This window comes from Hyaena hyaena, unplaced genomic scaffold (assembly GCF_003009895.1).
Source record: "Hyaena hyaena isolate Hyena2069 unplaced genomic scaffold, ASM300989v1 scaffold_1627, whole genome shotgun sequence".
In the NCBI taxonomy this organism is placed as follows: Eukaryota; Metazoa; Chordata; class Mammalia; order Carnivora; family Hyaenidae; genus Hyaena; species Hyaena hyaena.
The window spans coordinates 90,312-106,175 of NW_024082250.1; the positions used below are offsets into that span (position 1 = coordinate 90,312).

Consider the following 15,864-nt stretch of genomic DNA (forward strand, 5'->3'; position numbering starts at 1 on the left):
ATGTAGTGATATCAACTTTTAATGAAAAGCCATAAATTTGGAGCCACACAAACTTGGCTCCAGTTTTGGGTTTGCCACATATTAGCCATAAGATTGCAGTCCTGTTACCTATCCACTCTGAGCCTTAGTCTTATCATCTATAAAATGGAGATAGTTCCCTCTATCCAATAAGGTGACTGAAGGACTAGAGGAACTGAGATAAACTATGAAATGCATTTCATATAGTGACAAATAATAGGTTTTCAATAAGTGAAAGCTAGTATTATTACTGCTGTCATTCTTCATCCCCACCCCCACTCAAAAAGTAAAAAAAAAATATTTTCTTTGAGATTCCCTCATTCAACAAATATCTACCAGACACCTGCTAGGACCTGGGAGCTAAGTGCTATGGATAAGTGCATGAGATAAGACCAAGTCCCTGCCTTCATAACACTTTCATTTCCAGATTATTAATTTGCCAATCATAAAAATATTGGGGCCAGTCTTATTTGTAACACTGGATAGAGGCAAAGATAAAATAAATAAAGGGCAGAGGTTACATTCCAGGAAATGCAGACTAGATAAAAGGATCCCCATCAGAAGATTGAGGTTCAGAGCTGAGACTTCTGTACTGGTTCCCTACTACCCATGGTTTGCCAAGATTTTACCAGAAAGGATAAGTTCTTTGGGCTGTCTCCTTCCCTTGATGGTTCAGATATGCTCAATGCCAGCAACATTTTAGTGACTGATAGGTGGGAGCACTGTACCCATCTTTCTTTATTTGTTTCCAGGTTTGCCTTTAGAGCCAAAAGAGGCATCCACCATGAAATTTAGTTGCAGAGTTGAAAAAAATTTATAAACATATAAATTTTCTTCTGCCTCTAAGAATCCTAGAAATATTTAAAATATTGTCCTTTTTAATAGAGAGTGCAATCAGAGGAGGGGCAAAGGGGGTGGGGGGAGAGAGAGAGAGAGAGAGAGAGAGACCCAAGCGGCTCCATGCCCAGTGCAGAGCCTGACCCGGGGCTTGATCTCATGACCGTAAGATCATGACCTGAGCCAAAAATTAAGAGTTGGACACTTAACCTACCCAGGCACCCCTAAAATATTATTCTTTAATATAAAGGCCATATAATTTAAATTCCTTAAATCTCTCTGGTATGACCTAGTATCTACTACCTAAATCCCGCTCCTCATTGCAATTTGTCTCTCAGATTCAACCTATCTTAAAATGCCCCATGATTCCTCTATTTCTTTCGACGAATAATTTTTTAACATCTTCCATACAATCAAAGTGTCCCAGACTTCCACAGTTGGTGAGCACAAATGCAAATCTGTCAAGCCAGATGCCACATCTTAGTACTTGAGGATTCCATATGTTTTTATGACCTGAATTGGGACTTCCATTTTTCTCTCTAGATCTCATTTCCAGATATTCTCTGTAGGAGTCGTTGGTAGGGCCAGGGTGGGATTCTCATATAGTCAGGGCTGGAGCTGTGGCCACCCTGCAGTCCTTCCCTTCTTGTTTCCTCAGTCTGCACCTCTTCTTTCATTCTGTTAACATCTAATATTCTAGACTGTGGGCCACTGAAGGCCTAGCTTTCTTCTGTCCTTGGAACTGGTGAGAAAAATACTTTCTACTTCTCATGATCCTTTCTTTCAGAAGAGGGTCCCTTGGAAGAGTTCTAAGGCCTGATGACATAGCCCCTGGACATGAGGAAAGCTGAGATGTAAGATTACTGGATACAGCCCAACACTATGCCTGCCATGAGTATCCCAGTGATGTCCTGAACATGCTGCTTAAACTGGCCTAATTAGCTCTACATTCTGGTTTTTCTACATTGTGGTTTCTCTAGATGGCCTTCTAATTTCTTTCTCCATGCTGAGCCTCAGGGAATCTTAATCCAGTGACAGTGCAGACATGTTTGAACCATGTTTGGGGCTTTTCCACAGGCCTCAAGCAGACTAGGAGATGAGACTACATGTCCATTTTGATTTCCCCAATACTATTTGTGGCAATTAACAATTAGGTCAGCACAGAGTAATACAAATATCCACCAGGGGACTCTGTTACCTATCATTGTTCAGTAGTCTAACATTCTTAGATCCTACTCAGCCAAAAATAGTTACCACTGTATTCAAAGTTCCAAATTTATTCTTCTCTTGATACATCCTAGTATACCCACCCCAATCCCTATTTTCACATTTCTATTCCCTTAAGGTCCTCATTTTAAGTAGAGTTAATATGATGTTGAGAATAAAATAATTCATATGAAGTACAAATTATTTATAAATCTTTGCATGTAGATAGTGTCATGTGAGTAGGATGTACTTTTAATTGGAATTGAGTTGGGGGTGATAATGAAGAACTTTCAAATGTGCCTATTTATGGTATTTGCCTTCCTTTTGCATGAAATCTTTAAACATTTTAAAAAAATATTTATTCATTTTTTGAGAGAGAGAAAAAGCACGAGTGGGGGAGAGCAGAGAGAGGGAGATACAGAATCCAAAGCAGATTTCAGGCTCTGAGCTGTCAGCACAGAGCTGGATGCAGAGCTCAAATTCACAAACCTCTAGATCATGACTTGAGGCAAAGTCAGACGCTTAACTGACTGAGCTACCCAGATGCCCCTGGAACATTTTTTTTTAAAAAGTTGGTGGTGGGGCATCTGAGTGGTTCAGTCAGTTAAGGGTTTGACTTCTCCTCAGGTCATGATCTCATGGTTCAAGGATTTGAACCCTGCATTGGGCTCTGTGCTGATAGCCCAGAGCCTGGAGCCTGCTTCAGATTCTGTCTTCTTCTCTCTCTCTGCCCCTCCACTGCTCACACTCTGTCTGTCTGTCTGTCTCTCTCAAAAATAAATAAATATTTAAAATTTTTAAAAATAAATAAATAAATAAATAAATAAATAACAGGTGGTTAGAAACTTGTTTCCTCCAATCAACAGAACTAAAAGGCAACCGACAGATGGGAAAAAATACTTGTGAATGACATATTGGATAAAGGGTTAGTGTCCAAAATCTACAAAGAACTTACCAAACTCAACAGCTGAAAAACAAATAATCCAGTGAAGAAATGGGCAGAAGACATGAATAGACACTTTTCCAAAGAAGACTTCCAGATGGGCAACAGACACATGAAAAGATGCTCAACATCACTAATCATCAGGGGAAATACAAATCAAAACCACACTGAGATACCACCTCACACCAGTCAGAGTGGCCAAAATTAACAATGCAAGAAAACAACAGATGCTGGGAGGATGTGGAGAAATGGCAATCCTCTTGTACTGTTGGTGGGAATGCAAACTGGTATTGCCACTCTGGAAAACAGTGTGGAGGTTCCCCCCAAAATTAAAAGTAGAACTATCCTAAGACCCAGCAATAACACTACAAGGAATTTATCTAAAGGATACAGGAGTGCTGATTCATAGGGGCACATGTACCCCAATGCTTATAGCTGTGCTGTCAACAATAGCCAAATTATGGAAAGGGCCTAAATGCCCATCAACTGATGAATGGATAAAGATGTGGTTTATACATACAATAGAATACTACTAGAATAGAATAGAATGAAATCCTGTCATTTGCAGCAACGTAGATGGACCTGGGGGATATTGTGCTACGGGAAATAAGTCAGTCAGAGAAAGACAGATATCATGTTTTCACTCAAATGTGGAACTTGAGAAGCTTAACATAAAACTATGGGTGAAGGGAAGGGGAAAAAATAGTTACAGAGAGGGAGGGAGGCAAACCATGAGACTCTTTAATACAGAGAACAAACTAAGGGTTGATTGGGGAGTGGAGAAGGGGGGAAAATGGGTGATGGGCATTGAGGAGGGCACTTGTTGAGATGAGAACTGGGTGTTGTATGTAAGTGATGAATCACGGGAATCTACCCCCAAAAGCAAGAGCACACTGTATACACTGTATGTTAGCCAACTTGACAATAAATTCTATTTTTAAAAAAGAAACTTGTTTCCTCACCTTTTAAAAGACTTTTTATGTTTATTTATTTATTTTGAGAGAGAGAGAGAGAAGCGAGTGGGAGCAGGCTAGAAAAAAAGTGAGAGAATTCCTAACAAGCTCTGGACACCATCAGTGCAGAGCCCAACACGGGGCTCAATCTTATGGACTGCAAGATCAGGACCTGAGCTAAAATCAGGAGTTGGACGCTCAACCGACTGAACTACCCAAGTGTCACTCACTTTTAAAAGATTTTAAAACCTGATCAAAATTATTCAAAGTGCCTAGCCTTCCATTATGTTATTAAATATCAGTTCACAGAACCAGAAATCTGGAACAATCCTATCCTACCACTTAATTCCCATTAATTACCAAGACCAGTCTAGTCTACCTTTGAAGATATTCTTTATTCTGTCATCTCATTGTCTTCATTCAGGCCTTCATTATCTGTGACCCGGATATACAATTACCTTCTGATTGAGCTCTATATCTCTAGGCTCTCCAATTCATTGTCAATCCATCTGGTACATTCGTTAGCTGAATAGTCTTTCTAGGATACAAATATAACCTTGCCCAGGTTTAATCCCTACTGCATCCCATCTCCAGCCAATGACACCTGATCACTTGTGAGGCAATGTCTAAAGTCCCCAACAGGACATCCTAACCCCTTCACCAAATAGTCCTTAGCTGCCTGTCTACACTCATCTCTTGCCTTCCCTCAACTCATACACACATATGCTTTAGCAACACTCACTTTTTTGTATTTTCCTGAACTAACCATGCTATTTTAATGCCCTCATTCATTCTGTTCCCTCTGCCAAGACTACCATTTCTCTCATTCAGCATCATCATCCTGAACATCTTTCAACAACCAGCTACAGGACTACCTCCTCCTTAAAGCTTTTGGTGATGTCCAGAGAGTGTTAACTATATCCTCCCTGTGTTACTGCCATTAATTATATTAGGTCACTGTCTCTAAGCTCATTTTCCTCAACTGTAAAATGCAGTTAATAATGTGCATGCTTCATAGGATTATTATGAACATGAATAAAGACAATAACAGGCAAAACTTTTAATTTCATGCCCAACACAGTAATCATGCTCAATGAGCACAATTATTAATAGTATTATATTGAAGCACTTTTTAATACTCCTGTATATTTTTAGTTCACCTGTCTCTATGCCACTAGAATGTTCCCTTCTTTTGCATGGAGATTGTGTCTTTATTCAGCAGTGTATGACAAGGTCTAGACACACTGATGTAGAGTAGGTAATTTGCTAAATAGCTTATAAATGACAGAACCTATATGAAAGGAAAGTCTCACTATTTTTCTGGTATTTACTCTAGTTACCCTTAATGATAAATAAATTAAAATGTATCGACTCCATCCTGATTTCATTTATAGCTTCTTTCTCAAAGAATAACTTTCCATTATACCTAATTTACCCCTCCCCCTAGCTCCCAGCAACCACTATTCTATTATCTGCTTCTATGAATAGAACTAGTTTAGGTTCCAAATAAAAGTGAGATCATTCAGGATTTGCCTTTCTGTGTCTGACTAATTTCACCTGGCATATTGTACAAAGTTCAGTTATGCATGACGAAGTGTTTGAGAACCAGTGTTAAGCAAGATGGCCACAGATAACAATACTGTATTGTATACTTGACATTTGCTAGGAAAGTGTATCTTAAATTTCCTCACCAGACGCACAAAAATAAAATAAAATGTTAACTATGTGGAGGTGATAGGTATATCAATTTGCTTGAAATGGCAGTCATTTCATAACATATACATGTCAAAACATCAAGGTGTACACTTTAAATACATATAACATTTATATATCAATTATACTTAATAAACTGTTTTTAAAAAACTAATAAATTCCCAGGAAATAAGAGGAGAAACATACATTCTATTAGCTATATAATATCACAATCTAGTAGACAAGAGCAATAATCAATAATATCAACTAAGAATTCACAACCTATACTAAAGAACTGGTAGGAAAAGAGTAAGTAACTGTAACAATGCAATTGAAGTTGTCAAATATTTACTGAGCGCCAATTCCATGCTAGGCTCAAGATTAGCATCTGGGGATATGGGATTACATATGTCTGTTATAAAGATGAGCAGATGTCACTGACATAAGGCTATTACCCTGTTGAGGAGTTTCTCCAGGGACCCTTTCATGTCTCTGTTCCTCAGGCTATAAATGAAAGGGTTAAGCAATGGAGTGACCACTGTGTACATCACAGAGGCAATAATGTTCTTGTCACTGGAACTGCTGGATGAAGGGAAAAAATACAGCCCAATGATTGTCCCATAATACAAAGATACCACAGAGAGGTGGGAGCCACACGTGGACAAGGCTTTGCAGATCCCCCTGGTAGATGGAACCTTCAAGATGGTGGCCCCAATGTGGCCATAAGAGATCAAGATGCAAATTAGTGGGAGAGTAATGACTGCCACACCTGCTGTGAAAATGACCAACTCATTAAGGGATGTGTCTGAACAGGAGAGTTTGAGCAGGACACCAAGATCACAGAAGAAATAGGGGATGGCATTGTCAGCACAAAAGGACAGCCGGGCCAAGAGGAGGGTGTGAGACAGGGCACTGGCACAGGAGAGGTTCCAGGATACAGCTACTAGTAAGATACACACCCCCTTTCTCATGATGGTGGTATAGCGGAGTGGGTGACAGATAGCCACATACCGATCATATGCCATTGAGGTGAGAAGAAAATTGTCCAGATCAGTAAAAAATATGAAAAAATACATCTGTGTTACACACCCTGCATAGGGGATGGATTGATCCTGAAAGTGCATGTTTATCAGCATCTTGGGGACGGTGACAGATGAAAAGGAGACATCTGTGAGGGCCAAGTGGCTGAGGAAGAAGTACATGGGGGTGTGGAGGCGAGAGTCCAGCCTGATGAGCAGGATGATGAGCAGGTTCCCCAGCACCGTGGTCAGGTACATGCCCAGGAACAGGGCGAAGAACACGCCCTGCTGCTCTGGCCGGATGGGGAGCCCCAGGAGGAGGAACTTGGACACACTACTCTGGTTCTCCCTCCTCATGTTCACTCTCTTCTGCTGGGGGCAAAAGGACAGTGAACAGAAGCAGAAATCAACAGATATTGATTTAACAGCAGGCGGATAAAAATGAGACCCTTTCTACTAAGTGAATATGCCAGTGTCTGTTCACATTGCCAGGCCTCAACAAAAAATTCTTTAAACTGGATAGTATTTATCATGTAAAATGAGAGAGTTTGGCAACAGAGAAGAGAGTTTGCTATAGAAGAGAAAGTGGCTCAATTGGTGTTTTCCACCTTCCAGGGGAGAGGCAGCCCAGGCCACAACATTTTTTTTTTTTAAATTTTTTAATGTTTTATTTATTTCTAGGGGAGAGAGAGACAGCATGAGCAGGGGAGGGTCAGAGAGAGAGGGAGTCACAGATTGAAACCGGCTCCAGGCTCTGAGCCGGCAGTCAGCACAGAGCCCGACGCGGGGCTCGAACCCACGAACCGCGAGATCATGACCTAAGCGAAAGTCGGACACTTAACCGACTAAGCCACCCAGGCACCCCGGCCACAACATATTTTTATAGCTATGTCTAGTCAGTAAAGAGAAAGTCTTGCACTATCATAGCAGGAACTATTAAGCTAAAATCTCCCTAATTTCTCTTCCATTTCTGTACTTTTAAAGACAGTTGTCAGGTTGGGCTTAATCTTCAAGTTGTAAAGTTTTGAAACCTGACTTCAAAATCCATTAATAAGTAAAATATAAAGAGGAAGTTTAACAAATGGGATTCCATCTTCCCAAAGTAAATCAAAACCAAATAGCCAAAATTTCCGTAATGTATAAAGGCCAAAGAGAAAAGAAACATATCTGTAGATTGAACTCAGAAATACTCAGAGCTCAGTCTTGCAAGAGCACCATTTTAAAATGCAAAAATATTACTGATAGTTGTATATTTATTGCTAGTAATTATACTTATCAGACATTTTTAGTTCATTTTCCAATTTCTTCATGATTCAATGAACTTTTATGGCACCATGAAAATCCACACTTCATAACAGAAAGAGCTGTTATCAGGCACCTGGGTGGCTCAGTCAGTTGAGTGTCCGACTTCAGCTCAGGTCGTGATCTCGCAGTTGGTCACTTAAAGCCCCACATCAGGCTCACTGCTGTTACGCTGTCAGCACAGGGGTTGCTTCGGATCCTCTGTCCCCCTCTCTCTGCCCCTCCTCCACTTGCACTACCCCTCCCCAAATAAATAAATACTAAAAAAAAAAAAAAGAGAGAGAGAGCTGTTATCAAGAGAGATCAAAGAGGCACCATGATATTCCCTCTGCTCCTTTTTTTAGTTTCTTCATTTGGGCTCCTGGCATTTTGAACTACAGCACTGGCTAACCAGCCCCATAAAAATTCGAGATATGTCCAGGACATTTTGTTTCTTACAAAATCTATTTGTGTTCTCCCTCAACCACTGCTATCTACCCATTAAAATATTCTAAAGCCTAAATTACCAAATCCTGCAAGGTAAGTAGGAAAAGACATTTAGGATCTCACTATCTTAATTAAAAATTCCTTTAAGCCAAAAATCAATGTCAAATGCCTACATCAGCCTATATACAGTATGTAAATGCAGGATGTTAGGATTGCATTATAGTAGTTCTTCACTGAAAGAAAAATTCAGAAAAGCTTTATACAGGCAGGCTTAAAATCTCTTGAGCATACTCCTACTACATCTGGGTATACTAGCCTCTTTTTTAAGGTTACCTAAAAGCCGTCAACATGAGAGAGTTCTTGATGGGGCAGTAAAGAAGAGTTCCTGGCCCAGGTTCCTAATCTGTGTCTGCTCACTCCAGCATTTTGAACTTTTGGCTATGATATTAAGGATAGAGCCCCATGTCTGAGGGCAGTGTGGTGTATTGGACAAGGAATGCAACGAGAAATTGATTCACATTCTGGCAATACTACTTCATGTTTGTGAGTTTTCAAGTGACCCATTTTGAGTCTCAATTGTCTTGTCTCTAAATCGGAGATGTGACGGGGCGCCTGGGTGGCTCAGTCAGTTAAGCGTCCAACTTTGGCTCAGGTCGTGATCTCACAGTCTGGGAGTTTGAGGCCCACATTGGGCTCTGTTTTGCCAGCTCAGAGCCTGGAGCCTGCTTCAGATTCTGTGTTTCCCTCTCTCTCTGTCCTTCCCCTGCTGATTCTCTCTCTCTCTCTCTCAAAAATAAACATTAAAATAATTTTTTAATTGGAGATATGACTATGAGCCTCGGTCATGAGAAAATAGTGAATATTAATAAGATAATATTAGTGAAGCACCATGCAGATAGTTGGCACAAGTCTATGTTAGTTTCCTGCCCTCCATTTCATGAGACCCTTTTATTTCTCCCTGCTGACAGCTCACTTCCCGCAACAGGCAGATATTGAGCAGAGTTCAGGTGCCACTTCATTGTGGGATTATGACCTGATGCAGGCAAAGGCCATAGACACCAATGATGAAGTTGGGAATACAGGCAAGAGTCCAACCACATCCTGCCTGGTAGAGAATGATACCTCCTATATCCCACTGTTCTGGACTTCTCCCACCTTCTCTCCATTGTCTCTGCTTTCCCTCATGCTTTATAAATAAGATGACTCCTTTCTAAACTAGTACATTTATCTAGTCTATGAGATTGGGACTTTAATAAAAATTCCTTGGATACAATTTGATTAAACCTCTTTTTTTCCTGCATACACCTTTTATAAAGATCATATATGGACTCTTACTCCACCACATTAAGCCTTCTGGTCAATAATACCTCAACCACCACTTACTCAGAACTGATATTTTCTTTGACAGTGAGGCTGTGTGTTGTAGAAGACAAAGCATGGGCTTTGGAGTCAGTCAGAGTGAATTAAAATCACCTTTCTACCCTTTGTCAGATCAATGTCTTTAGGCAAGGCATTGTACTTCTTGGGGCCTCGGATTTTCCTTTCTAAAATTGGGATACTTGTCCCCAAGTCAAAAAGAATTAAATAAGGTGTCCTATATGAGACTATGTTGCTCTTGTTAAATAGAAAATGCAAAGAACTCCAGTGAAGAAACCCAGGGTCTTATCTTTAGTGGAACCCAGGAAATGTAATTGGGGTAGAAGAGCTTTCCTGAGGCCAAGGTTTGATGCATTCAGTGAGCGTATGAGACTATACTAGGGATTTCAGGAAGGAAATCATCAAACAGATTCTAACAAAGAGCTATAATACAGGTGCTACATAAAGGAAAAAAGGGAAACAAAGCTCTCTAGGTAAAAGTTGTCTTTCAAATATACTTTGAGGTGGAAGCAGCAGTGCTGTCTAAAGGGGAGGGAGTGATCAGGGACTTTGGAGAGAAGCATTGGGAAGGGCTGGTTGACCGTGCATGCACAAAGAACAACTAAGAACTAAGAATTCTGACAGCTAGAACTTGAATGATGAGATGGGGTCCCCAGCCTGGATCTGGGGGTGTGCCCACTAATTTTACAGCCAGCTGACTGTGTTCCTTATTTCCCCAAGGTTCAGGGTTAAAGATCCAAGAGTTGGTGGCCAGTGGTGATTATGATATCCCTTTCTTTAAGAACTAGTAATAAGAAGTGACTTCAGTGAGAGCACAGAGAAGTGATGAGCACCTGTGTACATGTACATGCGTGCATGTTCCAGGGAGCGTGCACATCCCCCCACCCCCTGAAACACACACACCTGCTCCTGATGAAGGATACCCAGTTCTGCTCTGAACTTTATGCTCAAGTCCTGTAGCTCCTGGGAGTGTGGACTTGGCTTCTCACCTTCTCTGCAGGACACCCAGACACCACCAGATTTAGCCTACAACTTCTGTGGTCCTGACCCTCTCACTGACACAAAGAAAAGTCATGAGCCAGGAACTTACTCTTCTCAATTCACCAACTTCAGAAATGGGAATGTGAAGACTCCACTGTACCCACCAGGGAAAGAGCCCTAGGGGACAGGGCACAAAGCTCTTGGTTAGAGACATGCATTAAACATGTATTAATTGCTCAGTTATCTTCTTACTCCCTCCAGGACAGATGCCCTAGTCAGTTCCTAAACTTTGATGTTCAGCAGAATCACCTGGGAGTTTGTTAAAGAGGCAGATCCCAGCTCCACCCCCAGAGATGCTCCTCCATGAGATCTGGGGCCAGGTAATTCTGAGACAGATGGTTCTAAGTGCAGACTTTGAGGAAACACTGTCCCTAGGAAAGATATCAGGGTGTGAACCCAAAAGGAGACATTGAGAGATCTCCTTACGGGCCCTTGACTGCCAGATTTCTGTTTCCTCTAGTTAGGTCATAGTTTGGGATGTTATGGGATCCCACAACTTTCATGATTTAAGTCTTACACTACTGCTCTTCAAATTGTAGTTCACACATTTTCAGCATCAGCACCATGTGGAAACTTACTAGCAATGAAAATTTGGGGGTCCCATGCCAGAACTAACGAATTGGAATCTGATGGTGGTAGATTCCAGGAACCTGTGTTTTAACACCTCTTCAGGATTTTCTTTTAAATATGAGTACAGTTGACACACAATGTCATATTTGTTTCAGGTATACAAAAGTGGTTCAACTTCCCTATACATTATGCTGTGCTCACTGCAAGTGTAGCTACCACCGTACACCGTACAGTGTTCTTCCAATACTATTCATTGACTATATTCCCTATGCTGTGCCTTTTATTCCTGTGACAAGAATGTACACTAAAGTTTGACAAACTTTGCTTTTATTCTTCACTTGGGAAGGTAGGATGTCCATGGATAGTCAGTGCTGAATCTGGAGTGGCATTTGTAGGAAAGCAATGACACTTTTGAAAGGCATGCCCTATAATTTGGTTATATTTACACAGGAGGCCAGCATGAAGCATGCTTTCATTAGTGATTGTATACATAGGCTAAGCAGCAACAATCACACAGTGCTGGCAAAGGGGGGCTGGCAAGTCTTGGTTTCCAACAAGTCCCTCTATCTACAGAGCTGTTATTGTAACATTTTACATCATAGGCAGAGAGTAATACACTTCCCTTATTCAAGTTACAAGCAGTTTGGATAGTTTGATTTCAATACATCCATAAAGATTTAAAGAAAACCTGTTTAGGGTACATAAGAGAGTATAGTGAAATGATACAGCAAATTCTTATTTTTATTTTTATTTATTTATTTATTTTATAGTTTATTGTCAGGTTGGTTTACACATAACACCAGTGCTCATCCCCACAAGTGCCCTTCTCCATGCCCATCAGCCCCCTTCCCCTCTCCCCTACCCCCATCAGCCTTCAGTTTGTTCTCAGCATTCAAGAGTCTCTCATGATTTGCCTCCCTCCCTCTCCCCAACTATTTTTCCCCTTCACCTCCCCCATGGTCCTCCATTAGCTTCCTCCTAATCCTCCTATATGTGCAAACATATGGTATCTGTCCTTCTCTGCCTGACTTATTTCGCTCAGCATAACACCCTCAAGGTCCATCCATGTTGCTACACATGGCCAGATTTCATTCTTTCTCATTGCCATGTAGTATTCCATTGTATAAATATACCACATCTTCTTGATCCACTTGTCAGTTGATGGACACTTAGGCTCTTTCCATGTTTTGGCTGTTGTTGAGAGTGCTGCTATGAACATTGGGGTACATGTGCTCCTATGCATCAGCATTTCTGTATCCCTTGGGTAAATTCCTAGCAGTGCTATTGCTGGGTCATAGGGGAGTTCTATTGTTAGTTTCCTGAGGAACCTCCACATGTTTTCCAGAGGGGCTGCACCAGTTTACATTCCCACCAACAGTGTAGGAGGGTGCCCGTTTCTCCACATCCTCACCAGCATTTAGAGTTCTCTGATTTGCTCATTTTAGCCACTCTGACCGACGTGAGGTGGTATCTCAGTGTGGTTTTGATTTGTACTTCCCTGATGAGGAGGGATGCTGAGCATCGTTTCATGTGTCTGTTGGCCATCTGGTTGTCCTCTTTGGAGAAGTGTCTGTTCATGTTTTCTGCCCATTTCTTCACTGGATTGTTTGTTTTTTGGGTGTGGAGTTCGGTGAGTTCCTTACAGATTTTGGATACTAGCCCTTTATCTGATATGTCATTTGCAACTATCTTTTCCCATTCCGTCGGTTGCCTATTAGTTTCATGGATTGCTTCCTTTGCCGTGCAGAAGCTTTTAATCTGGATGAGGTCCCAATATTTCATTTTTGCTCTTGATTCCCTTGCGTCTGGGGATGTGTCAAGTAAGAAATTGCTGCGGTGGAGGTCAAGGAGGTTGTTTCCTGCTTTCTCTTCTAGGATGTTAATGGTTTCCTGTCTCACATTCAGGTCCTTTATCCATTTTGAGTTTATTTTTATGTATGCTGTGAGAAAATGATCTAGTTTCATTCTTCTGCATGTTGCTGTCCAGTTCTCCCAGCACCATCTGTTAAAGAGTCTCTCTTTTTTCCATTGGATACTCTTCCCCTCTTTGTCAAAGATTAGCTGGCCATACATTTGTGGGTCCATTTCTGAGTTCTCTATTCTGTTCTATTCTACTGCAAATTCTTTAGATCTAGGATGTTTTAAAGCCTGAGATTAAAGGCCCAAAATATAAGGCTTCCAAAATCTTCTAAATAAGGGATAATGAAACTGTATGCCATTGTAATATTAATCCCCCCAAGTTGCAGAAATAAGTAATAAAATTAACTTAGCATTTGCTGATCAAAAGTTATTTATAAAGGAGAGCATTGTTAATAAGGGAATGAAATTCTGGTCAATAAATATTTACCAAGTACATCAACATGCCACCATTTGTCTTATGGGTTGGAAACATTAAAGTTTTGAGAAATGTTCAAATGGAAAATCAAATATACAACATCAACCACAAAGATGTTCTGACTTAAATAAATGTCACATATATCACTGTGATAAAAATGTTGCCCTACTGAAGAGCTTCCCCATGGCCTCTTTCATGTCCCTGTTCCTAAGGCTGTAGATAAAGGGATTCAACATGGGTGTCACCACTGTGTACATGACAGCCACAATGATTTCCTTGTCAATGAAATTGCTTAATTTGGGGAAGAGATACTGCCCAAATATTGCCTCATAATACAGAGACACTACAGAAAGGTGGGAGCCGTATGTTGACAATGCTTTGCAGAACCTCTGGTAGAAGGAACTTTCAAGACGGTGGCCCCAATGTAGCCATAAGATAACAGAATACATATGAATGGCAGGGTAATGACCACTACCCCTACTGTGAACATGACCAACTCATTAAGGAAGATGTCTGAGCGTGATAACTTGAGCAGAGCACCAAGGTCACAGAAGACATGGCGGATGGAGTTAGCAGCATAGAAGGTTAACTGGGTGAGGAGAAGGGTGTGGGAGAGAGAGATAGCACCAGGACAGGATCCAAGATACGGCCACTAGTAAGGCACACAGCTCCTCCCTCATGATGGTGAAGAGGGTGGCATATAGCCACATAGCAGTCATATGCTATTGATGTAATAAGGAAGATGTCCAGGTCAGTAAAAGTTATGAAAAAATACATTTGTGAAATGCACTCTGCATAGCAGATGGATTTGTATTTAGCATGCATGTCCATCAACATTTTAGGGACTGTGACAGATGAGAAAGAGACATCAGTGAAGGCCAAGTGGCTGAGGAAGAAGTACATAGGGGTGTGGAGGCGAGAGTCCAGCCTGATGAGCAGGATGATGAGCAGGTTCCCCAGCACCGTGGTCAGGTACATACCCAGGAACAGGGCGAAGAACACACCCTGCTACTCTGGCCGGATGGGCAGCCCCAGGAGGAGGAACTCGGACATGCTGCTCTGGTTCTCCCTCCTCATGATACTCTTCCCTCTGCTGGGAATTAAGAATGGTTGAAAATATTAAGGACTCTGACATAATAATTTTTAGTAGTCATATGAAAAATATGTGTGTTTTATTTTAGAAGTGGGAAACTTAACCTGTTATTCACATATTTTCTTTTTCGTCAGCACATAAAGGAATTAGTAAAATTGTTGATCAAGAACTGTTAATGAGAGCCAGTTTTTCTTGGTTCACTGACAAACCAGGATTCTTACACCTGTGACACTGAGAACCAAACCATGGACTATGATGTCTCAGCATGTTATTGCCCCAAGAATGCTCTGTGCTGAATATTCCAAATCACCAATCACAGCACAGCAAACTTCAGAAGATTTAACTTCACTATCCATTGTTAAATTTCAGATGGGAGGTGAACTTTTCAAATAAAAGGACACAAATATTAGTATTGTTTTGGTTAAAGAACATTCATCAGTATACATACATTTTGTTTATTTCAATTCAGTACAGGGTTCTTAAGAAAATCCAAATTGAGGAGCGCCTGGGTGGCTTAGTCGGTTAAGCGTCCAACTTTCGCTTAGGTCATGATCTCGCGGTTCGTGAGTTCGAGCCCCGCGTCGGGCTCTGTGCTGACAGCCAGCTCAGAGCCTGGAGCCTGTTTCAGAGTCTGTATCTCACTCTCTCTCTGACTCTCCCCTGCTCACGCTGTCTCTCTCTCTCCTGGAAATAAATAAAAATATTAAAAAAAAAAAAAAAGAAAATCCAAATTGTGTTGATGCATTCTCCCTACTGCACTGAAGAGACTTTTTTTTCTTAAATATATATAGTTCTTTTTAAAAACTTTACTATTAAAAAATTAATAATAAAATAAATATGTCACAGATAATTTCTATTATTGCTAACTATTAACAATAATCATAATAAATTATAGCTCCATCATGAAAAAAAACTTAAATGACTTCTGTTTAAAAATTCTCAAAGGAGTCCTACTCATCTTAAGATGAAGTGTAACAACTTTAACCTGGCTTAAAGACCCTGAAAAATCTGTGTCTCTCCCACATTTCCAACTTCTTCTCCCTTATCCCCAC

General features: G+C 40.8%; 1 protein-coding gene and 1 pseudogene across 1 annotated transcript; both read right to left on the reverse strand.

The window, feature by feature from the left end:
• Positions 1–6,083: 6,083 nt before the first annotated feature.
• On the reverse strand, positions 6,084–7,025 carry LOC120226176 (olfactory receptor 1J4-like). The gene has a single exon (XM_039224365.1). It carries the CDS (start codon positions 7,023–7,025, stop codon positions 6,084–6,086), a length of 942 nt encoding a protein of 313 aa, XP_039080296.1.
• Positions 7,026–13,862: 6,837 nt separating this feature from the next.
• Positions 13,863–14,796, reverse strand: LOC120226167 (annotated as a pseudogene).
• Positions 14,797–15,864: the final 1,068 nt, after the last annotated feature.

Bases quoted from the DNA above. Each gene is read 5' to 3' on its own strand.
- LOC120226176 (XM_039224365.1), bottom strand. From the start codon at position 7,025: ATGAGGAGGGAGAACCAGAGTAGTGTGTCCAAGTTCCTCCTCCTGGGG.